The following is a 17,333-nucleotide window of genomic DNA, read 5'->3' as shown; positions in this document are numbered from 1 at the left end:
GTCATCATTGACACTCATTGCATTTGCAGCCATTTTAGTTGCAAGTAGTTTAGAATTGGGTTTTCTTTCTTGCATGCAAAGTTTAAGGCCTAAAATACTGGAAAGAAAGATATAATACCGATAAGACTGGCTTTATCTCTCACGGATGACCTGACTCTCTGTTATCAGTGCTTCATCAGGGTTCTTGAGAACAGGGTGACGTGAGTCTGTGTGGAGAGGTTTAAGTGTGTAAAAGGTCTGCCATCCCTCCTAAATGAGAATCATTAGCCTCGTTTCCACTGTTGGGCCAGTGCGAGCCAGGGCTTTAAACGGGCCATGCCGGGCTAAAAGCCTCGGGCCAGTAGCATTGGGCCCAAAACCATGCTGCGTTTCCACTGTCGGGCCAGAAGCTCCACAGCGCTTCACTAAAACACGCCTGTAACTCTGGAAAAACGTCACACAAATCCATCATTTCACCAACAAATGGAAGTTTTATCAAAACTAATCAGAAAGGAATCACTGGAAACAGCGAGATCGCAAAACGAACATGATAAAAGCGACCTTTTGCTGGCATTTTTTGTTGTTTACTAAAACCCAAAGCATCGATGTTTTACCACAGGTTTACAATAAAAAATGATACATTGATCATAGTGAATTAATTTGTGTCAAAATTGCACATTAGTCACACAGGAATACAGTGGTTTACCGGTATTTCACAAAAGAAAGAGGACACACTTACTTATTCAGTCGCATCTGTTTCTGTTTATTTGTTACAGGACATATTTACATCACATTTAGAAAGAATGATCATTTCTACAAATATGCCACCAAAAATACGACCTGAGGAGCTATAGCACTCTCTCCCCATACAGTTATATTTTCAGTCAGAGAAACAGAGGAAGCTCCTGAAAAAAAAGTTATTAAATATGTATATCAGACAGTCCGGTAAGAGACGAGACGTACTGATGGATAAAATAAAAACATGATTGTGATAGCCTTTATGATTTGTCTGATTTCTTCAAGCGGTCATATTTACCATGTTTACTATGGTAATGGTTAGCGTGCAGTCCTTTGCATCGCGTAACGTATAAATATTTTTTGCCTCATACGGTGATCAGAATCTACATCGGATCACAAACAGAAGGTATTCAAACATGAAAGTGAGTTTTGAGCTAAAATGATTTTAAAAGTCTTTAATGCTGATTAGCTGGTATATGAAATCATCCGGCGCTGCCGTCTCCTGACTCAGGGAAACTCCGCCTCTGTTCATAACCACTCCTCAAGCCAGAGTTGGCCCACTTTGGACCAAGGTATTCGCCGGGCCAAAAAACCCTGACCATTGGCTCAGAGGAAGCCCCGGCGAGGCCCGATCAAGCCCCGGAAGTGACAGTGGAAACGCGACTGGCCCTGACACGCACTAGAATTCGACAGTGGAAACGCGGCTACTATGAGCTGGGGCAGTTGTTTACCTTTATCTCCGTTCACAGGCAATGTTTTGCCGGTAATGCTGCAGTGATCATCTCAGGGGAACTGCTGGGGATAGTGTAGAACACATTACTTGGCTCAGTTTCCTCTAGCTTTGTGTTTCATTTTTCCCCATTTTTGTCTTAGCTGCATATGACATGTAGAGTAGGTAGTTTAACTGACAGCCTGACACATCTCATAGTGCTCAGGGCTGGCTAATAGTTCAGATTTTGCAATCAGAGGAATCTTCAGTTTGAAGTAAAAGCCATTGTTGCCAAGTAAATTGTAGATGTTAAAAAGTTCAATGCAGTAAAATACACGGTAAGAAATAATAATGTCTTGTTTTCTTCCATGATCACTGTAAGTGATGGCACAAACGAAACATTAAAACGATTCATTGAAATATAGCTGATTACCAGAATCAGATTGAACTTCCCAAGTCTATATTTTTGATGTTATGTTTAATCCAGAGAGAGGCCACCGTGGCCATTTTGTGACACAAGGAACTGCCATGGAATAAGTTCAAGCCGTAGACGATAAGTGCCGTGCCACATGTGCTAACCACTAGAAGCAAGAACAACAAAAGTGTTTCTTGAGTGAGCTCACCAGGGGATCTTCTCACCCTCTGTATAGAGACCTGGAAGTGTTTTACTGGGGAAGACTGAACGTAAACAATAGTCTAACTGATCCTAGTTTTTGGAACAATGGTCTAGGGAAGGAAGTGCAATAAGGGGCCTATCCCAAGTCCTTGAAAGCCTGGCTGCTTTCGATGGGGCCTGTGTCAACAGACCCCCCACCTAATCTCGCCAAGGGTCACACTTGCTTTTGCACCCTCTGTCCCTGCTCTAACAATCCCTTCGGACACCCCCTCTTCCCTCCCCACCTCTGGTTTGGGATAGCACAAACCGGAAAAGTGACTCACAAAGGGAAGTGTATTCTTCCATGAAGAAAACAACGTGTAAACAAAGAAGACCACCAAAGACATGGTAGGTGAACTGAAATGGGTTTGTCTTTGCCCGCTGGTGCAGAAGTGCACTGCGCCTCCCTGTCTCTCGTTGTGCACGGTATCTATGTGCGCTTCACAAGAGCTAGAAAGATGACCAGAACAATGTAGATGGGTTGGAATTTGGTGTCATTACGTAACTTGAGACTGGTTAAGAGAAAGAGCTTGACGGTGAGAGGGATGATGCATTTGCCCTGATCAGTGTCTAAGATTTCTGTCTGTAGATGTGGAAAAGATCCCAGATGTTCACTGAAGTGCTGGAGGAAGTCTTGATGACAGGATATGGATGTTACCTTAAGTAAATTCTAGGGCTACTATAGGAAGCCTAATTCCTTCTTCCTATGATCTCATGCTTCCGGTGACATAATCAAGCAAGTGCTAAGAAAATGAGTATACTATATGGCCAAACATGTATACTATATGGCCAAACTTATTTTGTAGTGTACTTGGTTTTTGCAATTCGTTTTCTGCAGGGCTCTGAAACAACCTAGTTTTGTGAGCAAGATGATATGGTACAAAAATACAGAGGGGTAGCTGTCGCCAGCCTCATTTACACTGCCGATAAGAGGACCAGTAGAAGTGCATTTCTCCTTCTCCAAACATGTAATCTCCCAGCACTGCAAGCGTTCCATTGTCAGGTCAAGAGGACTCGAATGGAGCTGTGAACTTCCTGGAATCTGCCACCTCTGACTTTCTGTTGAAATTCTTCAGGCCTCAAACATTTGAAACAGCCACAGATGCTAGGCAGTCCACCCCTTCCTTTTGACTGCTTTCTTTCTGTTTAATCAAGAAGTAGCCATTACCGAAGAGGAAGGTTGCCAGTCATTAAGCCATTGTTCATCATGACTGCTCAGGGCGGGTTGGTGTGCAGGAAGGAGCCGGTGTATGGAAATCAAACATCAAACATTTAGCTGAAGGATCAAAGCCACACTTGATGACGGTTTGTTAGATACAGTAGCAGCTGTGAGTGCAACCTAAGGGAAAAGTAAGAATCATTCAAGAGTTCATTTTTTGAGACAGTCCATCTACTGCACTTGCATGTTCTGGAATAAAACGCACAGTGAGACCTTTACCAAATAGGTCAGGGGCGTCCAGTCCTGTTCCTGCTGGTTCAATTTCCTGCAGAATTTAGCTCCAACATATCTGCCTGAAAGTTTCTACTGATCCTGAAGACCTTTCTTACAGCCACCATAGTGTTGTGTTGAAATTTTGGCCATACATTGTACTAAGTAACGCTCCATGACAAAAAGGTGATCATTGTTATATTATATGGTATGCAAGGTATGCAAAACTAGCGAACTAGCGATATACAGCTTGCAGCAATACTGCCATGTGTAGATGCAAATTTTATTATTAATAGTGATTTACATCTGTAAGTTTCAATAGAAACTTAGCGAAGCCTGACCACTTTTTCAAATGCACTCAAACTAACCAAATGAACCAAAATCAGGCATAAAATAGACTCTTGGGTTTCCAGCTTGTATCTTTAACTGCTGTGCCAGCGCAACTCATCAGTCACAAAGTTCTCATTCGTAGACCTGTCCGCATGTTTCTGAGTGCGTGCAGCAAAACTCTAGAATTTAAACCATAGACCTAGACCATAGCCGTTTTGGTTTGACTACCTGTGCAACAAAGCCTGTGATATTTTAATATGGCTGCACAATCTATCTGTGTGACTCCAGCTAGAGTAAAATCATAAGCCATGCTTTTCCTTTGGGTGTGTATGTTTACAGCTTGGCTCCAACACATTGTCAGTTATAGTAGTGAAAGGCGTTGGCTGTTCTTTTGTAGATGAACATATAATTGTGTACTTTTGATATAAGCAGTGGTTGTCTAAATTTAGTGCTTTCTTTTTTTTACAAAATACTTCACAAAAACAAGCAGAAACCTGAAGTCTGCATTGGAGTTCAAGAGCTAAATTCTCAATTGTGCAGAGTTGAGCTAAAATGGCCAAATGCATTCTTGTGGCGGAAAACCCTTTCTGCTTTATGCCTGCCACTTTTAGCATAAAAAAATAAGTAGTTATTCTAAGCCTGAGCAGTGTGGTAACCAAAGAGGAGGTGCTTTTTCTTGCTCATAAACGACATTAAAAATAACTTGAACAAATGTTTAGCAGATGAACGTTTTAGAAGGTGTGTTTTTTTTAGCACGACCAGTGTAGTCCGGTTCACATACAAATGACTCTTTTTAGCAGGTTCTTTTTAATGAATTGGTCAAAAAGACTCAAATCAGGCAGACACAAATCAGCTCTCTCAAAAGTACTAAAAGAATCGTTAATGGAATTGTGAAGTGAAATAACCTAAGCAAATTAGCGATTCTGGTTCAGATTGTTTTCCATTCTTTAAGGAAGAGCTCTTCACTTCAAAGCTTCTCATTATGTATGGAAGGTAACTAGGTTTCATTCAGACCATGTCGATTAACCGCTCCTGTGGATTGAGGTTATAGAGCTTGACTTCAAAGGTTTTTTGTGTGTTTTGGTCACTCATGGCTGTGACAGCTTCATAATAAGGAAGGGGCGATGGATCATCACTGTGACACCACATCGTGGGTGTATCCAGTGTCTGTGTTCTAGGTCCAATTCTATCCCAATGCCCCCGTGTCTTGAACTTTGACCTCACCGAACTGGGAATACAAACAGTCGATTCACCTTTAGGCGGACATTGTGGTTCCTGTGACGTTCCTGTGGTCTGGTTAAATTGTTCTGTCATTACTCAGGAAGGATTTGGAAGTACAAAATGAAAGCTGGTGTAAAACAGAACATGTAGATTGAATAATGAAACAAAATATAATATAGGAGCATGGAAAAGAATTCAGGTCACATTTCCAAGTGTAAATTATCTCCATATCTTCGTACCTTCTGACAGTAATTAACATCTCTGAAAATGATTTCAGTGTATCAACAAACTAGCCATGCATTTCACTTTCAGAAGAAGTTTTTAGAAGCTAAATAGTAAAAAAACAGACATCATTTTACAAACCTTCTGTGAACATTTTGAAGGGATGTGGTGAATCAGGGTTTTGGCATATTGGCTTATGGTCTTCAGACACTGTCCATTTGCTACAGTGAAGAATTGTCTCCCTTAAGGGCAACCATTGCTGAAGATCAAAGACTCCAAGATCACTATTGAGTGGTCTCTCATTTTCCATTCTCCTGCCAGTTTAACGTCCCCTGAGCTGGCCAGTGAGGTCAGGCAGAGGTCAGAGGTTAATGAAGTGCCCTTTATTGTTCACAGGAAGAGACAGTGTTATTTAGTGCTGTATCTCTTAGTAAGCTAACAGGAAACCCCAGAGGTCCTCAGACCATCTCATCAGTCTGGATCCCAGACGTCCTCCGGGGCTCTAATGGGAAAGACCCATTTAGCATGAAGTTATGAACCTGAAAGTTAAAGGTGCAGTCATTTCTGCACCGCTAATGGCACCAAAATATATCTGTCTAATAACCACCTTCAAACCATCAGGAACACTCTAACATCTGCCTTGCAGAAATCTAGCGTCCACTCATAATACATCTATTTTTCCAGAGCAACCACTCGACACATTAGCAACTACCTAGCAAGGCCTACAAACACTCAAACCCTACGTAGTGCTCTCTTCAAACTATCCAATTAGTTACAGGTTGTTGTAAAATTCAAGTGAATATGTCTGTGTTTCTGTACGTTGTACCTGGTTGCTGATCCTGTGTATTGATGAGAGTCTATTAGAGATCATCACACATTACACAGAGTACCGTGAATGAAAGACAGCCTGTCAACACACAGTCCTCTCATTTGCTTCATGTGGCATATCAGCCATGAGTCTTTAGGATGGACTCAGGACCTAGAGACAAACGGGCAACTCAAGAACTAGACCGAATCAATGGAGATTTACAGCCACGCTGGTGTGATGCAATTGGTGATAGTTGAAATACTAGCCAGACCAAATAGTAAAAATATAATTGGGCACCCTGCTTTCTAGTCATTAGTATCAGTTCACCATCAGATCTAAACCACTTTGACTTTCTTTACACTGTACACAATTCCAGGTTGTGTCTCAAATGTGAGGTTTTGATGCAAATCTCAGCCCTAGCGTCTTGTTTTGCTTCAAAAGTATAATTTTTCTATTGACTTTCTTCATGTGAAGCTGACGTCTGTGTACTTTATCTTGTGTTGTAGAGTTACTGGGCTCCACCAAGAGGCTGAACATCAACTATCAGGATCCAGACGGGTGAGTCATTGTGCTGTTGTGGGTGAATCTCATAAGGACGTGTCCAGGTCAGGACACAGGGTCAGTCAGTGAACACTTTCACAGCATTTCTTTAACTTTATATTTATCTCACAGCCTCACGTTCCCTGAGAGTGTCAGTGTGATCGTGTTCATGCATGTTGACTTCCTCTGTGATGCATCATGATTAGTTTTGAAATTGACAGGGACAAGCTTTTGTGAAGTTGTTGAATCACATCAGCACATTTGTGGTACCGTCTTAAGCTAAATTGCTGTAAATGTCCTCTCCACACACCTCTAACCTCTCTGTTTGTTCTCTGACAGACCACTGAATAATAACTCGGCCGTGTCTTCATCCATCTTTGCTGAAATCATCATGTTTGGCCAACTGCATATACACACTAAGTGCACTATGAGATATTAGCCTGTGTTTATAAGACTAGATCCCTTACCTGTGGTTCATCTTAAACTGACCAAGTATCGTTGCTCCCACAGTCCATTAAAACATGCTATGTCAACAGTGTCTTTGAGATAAGATGGGCCTCTCTCAGGGCTGTAAAACGGTACATTGACCTCATATATTTAAGTCGAGACTTTGGTGACATTTAGGTGCTTGTTTTTTGGGTCGCCCCCCCCACCTCTCTGTCGTAAAGAAGAGAAAGGGGGGTGGGCCAGTCGAGGGGTCAGAGATGGCCATTCGTGGACAAGGACCGTGACGAATTCGATAGGAGTGTTTACAAAGCACCGAACAGCCATTATTGAGGCCGGATGGGAAAGGCAAAAGGAAAACAGGGAATGATGGATGGAGATTTATGGTAGTTGTTGAGTGCTGATCTATGCTTTCTTGTGTAGCTGGTGTGAACAAATCTGCCACTATATGGCATTTTAAATGGATAACCAGAAATATTACTTTTGGATTAGACTGGCTGACGTCTCAGGTCTTTAAAGCGGTCCACTCTTAGTTTGAACAAGATGCATCAGTCACGTTGTTTTATTTTGTTTGGTTAAGTTGCCATGGTATCTACTGACCGGCTTTTGTTATATAACATCTCTATCCAATGGAAACTTACTGACAGTAGAGGAAAACAGGAAAATGGTTGAAAGGATGTAGTTGAACTCACTCAGAGTATGTGTAACACAGTCATGCAGAGACCTGTATCACTTATTAATGGGAATAAAGTACATAGACTCACCCATGTGTAGGCAGAGGAATCTGAATCTTACGAAATCTTCAACATATGATCATTTCAGCAACATATGAACACATTTCATAATAAACCATGCTCAAAAAAAAAAAAAAAAAAAAAAAAAAAAAATCTATTACGCCATCCTATCTAAAAACAATCTATTCACACTTATACAAAATACTACATACTACTCTCCAAAATCATAAAAATGAGAAAATATTTTTATGTATTAAATTATTAAATTAAGCAAATTTTGAGGACCATTAGGATTTTTTGCTGTGTGACAATACATTATAATTATACAGAGCCCTGCACATGACATGCGGTAAAAAATAGGTATATTGTTAGCCTGGCTAACGTCAGACCTCTTCTCATTGAGACGTGGTCTGGGAACCACATGTTCATTTTCTCATATTTGAGGCGTGGTTTACGAATGCCCAGAGCCGTTTATTGGGCGCTACAAATGTCTATCAAATGCGCCTGTACGTAGCTCATAGCCAATCGTTTCAATTATACCAGATGACGTATGTAGAGCGACAGAAATTCGACGAGGAAGAAGACGAAATAAACTTGCGTTCTAAACTACTTAGAACACTATCTAAGGCTGCAGCGAAAGGTAACTTCGCGTCTGATGCCATGTTGGATCCATAGATATAAACAAACTGCTTCGGTGTGTCGCATAGACGTCATCATCGTCTTGCTGCTCCCTCCCCGTTCTGTGATTGGTCCCCTTTTTGAGGGGAAAATCTGGTCCATGGTGTCCAGGCTGCCTAGCAGCGTGAATAAAATTGCGCTGCGCTCAAGGCATCATGGGGAAACCCAGGCTAGTATATTGTGGCAATGAATGAACAAATAGTTCCCACAACTTGCTAATATATCAGCACGTTTTACTAATTCGTTCCCTTGTTGTTTAAAGTAAATCATGCTCAAAATATAATAATTTGTTCCATTGTTTTAGTTCAATCAAAACGGGTGAACGAATTTGTACAACGTGGCCATGATTTACTGAAATGAGAGAACAAATGATTAAAGGCACAGTATGTAAGTTTCACCGCTAAATATTGCTCATTCAAAAAAACAAAGGCGTAGCTTGATGATGGAATGAATGAGTGTGGAATCATGGGAGTGTCGTCTTCACCTCCACAGCCGATGGAAAGCAATCCAATGGGACTCAGGCAGAAATCATGTTCACGGATGAGCGAATGTATTCAAGTTTTATTAACGTTACTGTGGTGTGAAGCAGGACGGGAGCGAGAGCTTGGGACATTTTACATTGCTGTTTTTGTTTTTTTATAAACATCAAAACGAAATGAGATTCAGCGGGCGACTGCGGCATTTAAGAATATTCTTAAATGCCGCAGTCGCCCGCTGAATCTCATTTCGTTTTGATGTTTATGTTTATTTTACGAATAAAGTTGCGGTTAAAGTTACGATTAACGTTCGCCTCATTCATCCCTGAACCTGAACTTTATTACAGTTACGTTTGATCACTTAAATACACATTATTTTAGTTTATAAAATAATTTAAAATTTAAATTTTAGAATTATTCTAAAGAAAAGTGCTGAATTGCTACTCATACAGGTCACTTTATTTTTACGGATTAAAATTGTGAGGTAATGCAGCGCTGTTTTACTTGGTCAACACAACAAAATATATTTGAGCGTGTTGAAAGTTATAACTTTACTCTACGTTCGCTTTGTGACTGGCATGAGGCACATGTTGCTGCTGCAGTAATCTAAGATCAATATAAGAATATTATATTAATAAAAGCTGGATGACTTGTGTTGCTAAACGGCATGCAACTCATTTCAAGATGTATTGTAAGGTGGAGAAAATGCTGTATTACTGTTACTACAAATAAAGCTCTTTCTGATTATGCTATGTTAGCCACTTGACAAAATTACGTTGTCTCCGATGCAAGACACAAACATGTTACTCGCAGTAAATCAAGAAAACGAGAGTTTCAAACAATAAGAGTGTTGAGATGTATAACAATGATTTGTTTTCTGTCTATAAAAATATCCAAACAGTTCCTCATCTGTCCAATAAAACATAATGTTTTAAAGATTCGCTGGTGTTTCCGTGGTTTCTACAGAAGTAAACCAGAACTCGAGTGTAGCGCGGATATGACGTCATTGACAGGCGACACAATAACACGGTCCGTTACACTGGTTAAAATAGCTGATTTCTCTGGATTTAAACATTGTTGGAAACATTTGGGATAATGTAAGTACACAAGTCAACAAAATACAGTATATAACATTGTTCTAGTGGTTTTTGGATATTTTAATCCAAAATTCTTACTGTGCCTTTAATTTGTGGCCACGATATATATATATTTGTCTGCATATCATGTGTAGGTCTCCATATAATTTACATAAAATCACATTTCTCACCAAATTTTCAAGACTGTAATGAGTAAATAAATAAGTAAATATTTTAATATATATATAATATAAAATAATATCCACTATATTGTAAAAGGTGTTACAGTTTGTTATGTATTTATGTTATGCCAATCAAAAAATAATACAGTATTTAGAATGAGATAATGGGAATCACATCTGAGGATAATGAAAAAATGAATAAAAATTTTGTGTCATTGTGAAAAGTCATTGTGGCAATGAGAATTTTTGGTCAGAATGTGCTTAGTTATTATTTAAAAAAAAATATTGTGATTTTGGATCTGAACATGCATTCGCCAGATACACCCATCTAAACTATGTTGGAGTTGCAACACTGTTGGGAAAGCCCTTGTTTCTGCATGCCACCTAATGATGAACTCAGCATGCATCATAAACTGTACTTTTGATTGTGAAAGTTTGCAATAGTTTTGCATGCTCAGGTCTGTTAGTAAAAGTGAAAAAACATTAAATGCTTGGTTTGGGTGGTGGTGGTGGTGGGGGGTTCCAGCAAATAATAGTGGTGTAGCACTGAAGGTTTTGCTTGTCTGTGAGACAAATTAGTATTTGAGCCGCCTTTGACTTTCTGGGGAACTGTTGGGATTTGTATGGGGGGCGTTTCCATGGCAAACGTCCTGGAATGTGTGTGAATGAATGGCCAGGCCGGTGTGAGAGGGACTCTTTGGAGCCCTGTCCTTTGTCCACCCAGGGCCGCGCTGCCAGTACGCATCAAATCCGTCCTGACATCCCGCGAAATGAAGGCGAAAGTGGACAGGGCTTGTAACACAAGACCCTCGCTGAGTTCTGGGAACTTTTCCGAATTGTGTGTTTGTGGGTAAATCAACAACTGCTCGATATCGCTGCGGGCAGTCATCGGACTGTCTGACCCGCTCTTGATATTTCCTGGGGTGCAAAACTCTGTTTTTGTCTGGTGTGATTGCGAAATGCAGCCAAATCTTGTAACTGATGAAGAACATGGTAGAACATGATTCCAATTAATCGAACAACTTTCATTGTACAGTATGTTTGAAACATTTTAAGGATGAAGTGCAGTATTAATCCCTTATTGACATTTTTATTGTTGTTGAATGTGTTTACAGTGTTCTAAAGGTTTAGAAACAGCTTTAGGGTGTACCTGTACTAACATATTCCCTTAAATGTTTATTGTGGGCAAGGCTTAACGTTAAGGATGGCCCAAGGCTAGATGACAGTACTCACACTTGTCCTGTCGGGCCAGTGCTGCATTTTCACAAAATTTTGTTTGTTTGTTTTTATAACATTTGCTTTTCTGTCATGTATGCAAAATTGTTGCTAATTCTGCTCATTTAAATATAATGTTGTTTTATGTTTGTTTGTTTTTATTGGTAGCCATTCAAATTTATTTATATTTTAATATATTTCATGTATTATACTTTTAACATGTAAATAATAAGTTAAATTTTAAGTGTGACTGGGTCATTGAAAATGTTGGAAGGGCAAGTTGAGCTGCTGTCCTGACTGAAAATATTAGCATCTACCCTAGCTCTTCATGGCACATTAATGTGAGAAGAAGCGATGTCCGTTTTATGAAGAAAATATTCTTTTGAGTCAGATCTTTTGAATGATTTGTTTCTTCTGGTTCACAAAAAAAATTGTGAGTTGACAGGGTGAATTGTTCACAAATTGGACCGATCTGGTTCTCAACTCAATGGTCCAGTTTTTAGCACTTTTATAATTTAATGGTGGTTTTGGATTATTTTTAGGCTTGAAAGTCTCAGTCCCCATTCATTGTAATTAAATGGAAAAGAATAACCAGCACATTCATCAGATACTTCATATGAACTCTAAACAACATGAGGCTGAGTAAATAATGACAGTATTTACTGTGCGTGCCCCCTAATCATCAATGTCATTTGTATTTGGTTATATTGTTGATTCAGGCTAGCATGAATTTCATCCCGGTTCCCTGGTAAAGTGGGCGTCCACTCCAGATCCACTGATTAAGAGAGATGAAACAACCTCTCTCTACAACAACACATCTCTCCTCAGAGCTCCCAGTTTCTTTTAGTTTTTTCATAGAAAGCTGATGGAAGTGTGTGTGGACGTGTGGTAGAGAAGAGTACAGTCTTCTGTTCGCAAGAGAGAGAGCTCTTTCACAACACAGGTTTCTTTCACCATCTACATCCCCTCGCAGGGCTCTCAGGCCCGGCCATCAGTGGGTCAGGTAGAGGTACAAAGAAATACAGCACAGGGGAGTGATTGTGCCATCTCACCCAGAGCCCCACACCTCACAACCCGACCCACACGGAACATGCAGACTTTTCATGCTCTGTTATTGGGATGAAATCTGCGTCCTTCTGTGGAATGAATATAAATGTGGTAAAGTGCATTAAACACAACTGAGAGTACCACATGAAAGTGTTATCAAATAAATGCACATTATCCGATGACCCCTATGATGGTGGTTCCAATGCTGCGTAAAATTGGGTTCTGCGGGCACATGACCTGTGTGGGCTTGCTCATGACACAGCCAGGGCCTGAACTGACTCTCTTCCTCTCCTCAGCCACAAATGTCCCAGTTGTGAGGCTGACGTTACCCTCCTCAGATTCAGATGTTATGCCTATTGCTTTGTGCCATGGAGCCTCTGGCAGTCTCCATTTCCTGCCGTAACCTGCCCTCTTGTTGCAGTGCCGTGGAATGTTCTCCGACTGTGGAGATTTTTTGTGTAATAATTGTGTATAATGATCTCTACGTTAATAGAATCTTTTTATTGGTAAAATACCAACAACGGTGGAATGTTTTTCTGGGACTTTCATGCAAAGGATCAATGTAGAATTTGGTACAGGGATTGTTCCTTTGGAGCAGGGACCTTGCAGCAAACGTCTGGTTTTCTAGTCCTGAGTTTTAACCACTATGCCACATCACCCCCTTTCATCGACCATTGCTCATTTTCAAACCTTCACAGCTGTCACACCAGCTGAGTGTCGAGAACGTCCGCGGTGAAGACACTTACCGCGTCTCAGCTGATTTACATCTGAGCGTTTCCGCTAAGCACGGCAAACTGTGTGTCTTGTGTGATTCATCACAATGTGAGAGTTTGACACCAGCTTGTGATTCAGAGGGTAGAAAGACCTTGCAAAGATTCATCTCTTCAAAGGCACAGTCGGCAAAGTGTTTTCCCTCAGCTGGAGTCTCAGTGCCTTCATGAAAATAATCAACTTCAGCCATCATATTTATCCAGTCTGATCCGTTTCCACTCTACTGGTCTGTACTGTGCCATTTCACATCTAATAGAAACAGCTGTCTGCTCCAAGAAGCTAGTCTGAGGTCATGGGTTCAGGAAATGAATGGCTCCTTTGGCTAACCCCATTTGGATTCTTATTGAGTAAAAGCATCTGATCATCTACTTTTAGTGTGATAAAATGTTGGGCCAAAATATCTGCATTGCAAGGTAGACCACATAAGATGTTTCTCAATGATTCTTGATAAGATGAGTCAGGCATGTTGTGGGTTAAGGTAAAATTTCCAGACTGATGCTGCAGGAATCTAGAAATGTAGGATTTGTTTCTTGTCCAAGACTTCCAAAAACTTGTGAGCTGCCCATGAAGGCAGCTTTTTAAGGCTTTGTAGGCACTCCGGACACAAAGATCAGCAGCATGATTGCTCTGCCTTCTAAGACGCCGCCTTTTGGCAAATTTCTAAAGCAGCATTTCATATATTCTTTACAAAGAAGGCAATCCCAAAATGCACTCTTTTGAAATCAGTTGTCTCTTAAAGTGTCCCGAAAGGGTCCTTCACGAGGTTCAGTTTCCAGTGCAATGCTGCCTGGATTACACTACATGACTTTTCTGAACAGGTTTTAAAACACTATGTATCATACACTTGCCGACTTTATTAATACTTACAAAGAAAAACTGAGCATCATACACTAAATGACTGAGGATCACACACTACCAGACTTTCAAGTCGTTCCGAACGCAACAAACACAGAAATGTGTGCCTTGTTGCTGGAAGATGCATGACAAATAACAACAATATTGTTTTAAAATTGGCTTAAAATATCAAACATGTTTAAGATCCTCTAACTGGATGGAATCAAAGTCTGAAGCTAAAACATCAGAGTCTGTACTTTTCTGTGAAATCTGTCAACTCCAACGGACAAAAGACTGGATCTGACTTGGAAACTAGCGTTTGCAAATTGATTCAAAAGTTGTGTAGTGTAATCGAGCGTATCTATGTAGGTAACTGATAGAAGGGCAGCTCGTTGGTTTTGCAACAGAGCTTAGGCCTTTGGCTTGCTCAGTTGGGGATATTTAATTTAATTAATCAATCAACAATACTATTGATCAGCATTACCGAACGTGGACGTTTTCCACTAGAAACAAACATTGATGTATTATTTTAATTTAATACTGTGAAGCTGCTTTGATACAATCTGTATTGTGAAAAGCGCTATATAAATAAACTTGACTTGACTTACCTCGCAAGCATAAGAGCAACAAGTCATAGTCAAAGGTCATTGTTTTAGTAATGACAGCCAAGCTGTGACTTGACATTTAAATATATTAAGGGGGAAATGTAGGCTATTCAGCCACCGGTGCACCGTTTATTCCAAAAGCACTACAGTAATGTTGTACTTGCCAAATCAAACTCGGCTCATTCTTAATGGGGCCACTTGTGCCTCAAGTGACAGCTTCCCCTCCTAAAAGTGATATGTTTGCAGTAATGGCTGTGGGTGAGGACTTCACTAAGACAAGATTCTGGAAGGAGATTTACGTCCGGGACGTCTGAAGTGTTAGAGGAGGGGTGGTTGAAGACAGCCCTGTTACTCTTCTGTTAGAGGTCTTGCTTTGGTTTCGGCATGTCCTAGCAAAATACATCCGCCCCAGACAGGTAGCATTTCAATTTGTCATGCATTTCAGTAAACATCAGATCATATGAGGGCGTCTGTGCCCAGAGGACACAGTTTTTCATTGCCTGAGCTTGTGCTGAATTGAATATATCTCCCCCTTGTCGCCCTGATTCTTTTTTTGTCTCGTGAAACCTTGTAAATTTCAGACTTTACTCTCTAATTGTGCCACAGCTTGAGCAATACGAGGCACTTTTACAAGACATTGGTTTGTTGGCAATCTAACATGTACTGGAGTTTTTTTATTTTTCCATTCTCTTTATGACCCCACATGGCCTCAAGTGTGGAATGATGAGAGTCTAACTGTGAGCTTTGGGATCAAATTAAGCTGATAAAAGTTATTGAGTGGCTTCTTTATTATTTGGCTGTAACCTGCATCTTTCCCAAAAGTACTGTACCTTAGTTTTCTTTTCTACTGTACCTTCTTTTTTTGCTTTTCCCAACACTCTTTCCATCTCTTTTTAAAGTTTTCTGTTTTTTTCTCCTCCACCCAGGTTTTCAGCGTTGCATCATGCTGCTCTCACGGGCACTACGGAGTTGCTCTCCCTGCTGTTGGAGGCTCAGGCTGTTGTGGACATCAAGGATAGCAACGGTTAGACCTGCCTCCTCGTTAACATCAAGAATAATGACTACAAAATAACGATAACTATAGAGGGTATGCATGTGACGTCACCGTCGGCAGGAGTGACTGCAGTTACGCCCACTGAGAGGCAAAAATTGGTTTTCAGCGTGAATGCCGCGACAAACACACAAAACGCATCTAAAATGGGAAAGAGCTTTGAAATTTGACCGTACAAATAGACTTGACAAGAAATCTGAGGTATATTTTTACAGACTGCCGAAAGCTACAGAAAAGAGAAGCAAACGGTTCGCTGCAATTCACAGGAACAACTGGACTCCAGGCAGCGAATCCGAATTTGCACTAATCATTTTGTGTCTATATGCTGAATTTTGGGGTAAACTCATACCCTATATATTGTATTCTTATATATTGTGTCACTTTAAATGCTCACGCTCTTTAAACAGGGTGGACTCTGATTGGCTGTCAATGTTTCTATCGCTCATCAGCTGGAAAGAAAACATTGGGAAAGCGATTCCAATGACATTATTTCTGTGTGTTGTAACTTGTTATCGTTTTAGATGTGGTGTGGACTCTGCTATTCTTTTAGACTATAGACCGGAGATTTGATTTCGCCCTGCAGCTCAGGCTGGAAACCTGTACATTTTTCGATCCTGCTTACGTTACAAATCTGCGGGGACCAATCACAAACTGGCTTATCCACCTGGCGCACTATTGGCAGGTTTAACACGATGACGATAGAGAAGCGACGGCAAGCGTAAATCTGATTTACTCATCTCTCGCACGACAGTCAATCCAATTCCTTTTAACCTCTCGACGATGCTCAATGGCTTCTTTAGTTTAGCAAACAAATCTCTCGAATTGGTGTAAATACCACTCACTTTCCTGCACACATCGCTCGATGCCATTGCTGCTTCTGCAAACCGCTGATCAATGCTACAAACCAATATGTTTGTTGACACGTTTCCTGCCTGGAGTTTTCGCGTCGCTCTGCAAAGTATGTCACCCGGATCGTTGGTCTGATTGGTTGAAGGACTATCCAGTTGCGTACAGAGTCATTTGAACTATGCCCGTTGATCACACCTCTTGTGCAGTAGAAAATACAGAGCAGACTCCCCAGACTAATGTTCAATCTTAAAAGACTGAGCTTGGTCTGGTGATAGCCAGACTACTATTCTTCAACATTTAGACCCATTTTTAAAACTATATCTTTATCGGTATCATTATAGTCATCGTCCTTGGTGTGAACAAGCCTCAACACATGAATTAAATTGGAGCTATTTCTTACATTTTGCTCAGTCTTGTACACAGCTCACAGAACTCTGAATTTTGCATGTTTTGTTCTGCAGGGATGCGGCCGCTGCATTACGCAGCCTGGCAGGGTAAAGCTGACTCGGTGCTCATGCTGCTGAGATCAGGGGCTGCGGTGAACGGCGGGTCGCACGACGGCCAGATTCCACTGCACCTGGCCGCTCAGTACGGACACCATGAGGTGGTGCGTATCCATTAGCCCGCACTCAGATGCTTCAAAACAGTTGCTGGTATCAGACACGACATAAACATGTCACAAAAACAAATGGCAGAGCAGTTTATGCCTTATGGAACAAAAATATATTCCCCATATATGA

The 17,333-nt window shown here is 40.8% G+C and overlaps 1 protein-coding gene across 4 annotated transcripts in view; it reads left to right on the top strand.

Annotated features, from left to right (window-relative positions):
* LOC307160100 (CASK interacting protein 2) overlaps positions 1–17,333 on the top strand; it is a 68,823-nt gene that overhangs the window by 26,466 nt on the left and 25,024 nt on the right. For all 4 annotated transcript variants that reach the window (XM_079873948.1, XM_079873947.1, XM_079873946.1 and 1 more), the window contains exons 3-5: positions 6,598–6,649; positions 15,620–15,717; positions 17,055–17,200. In XM_079873948.1, the coding sequence (XP_079730074.1) occupies positions 6,598–6,649; positions 15,620–15,717; positions 17,055–17,200 (296 nt within the window). The remainder of the gene's footprint in view (positions 1–6,597; positions 6,650–15,619; positions 15,718–17,054; positions 17,201–17,333) is intronic.

Source organism: Squalius cephalus (genome assembly GCF_949319135.1).
Source record: "Squalius cephalus genome assembly, chromosome: 1".
Lineage (NCBI taxonomy): Eukaryota > Metazoa > Chordata > Actinopteri > Cypriniformes > Leuciscidae > Squalius > Squalius cephalus.
The sequence above is the reverse complement of the archived record's forward strand: the minus strand, read 5'-3'. Positions and strand labels throughout refer to the sequence as shown.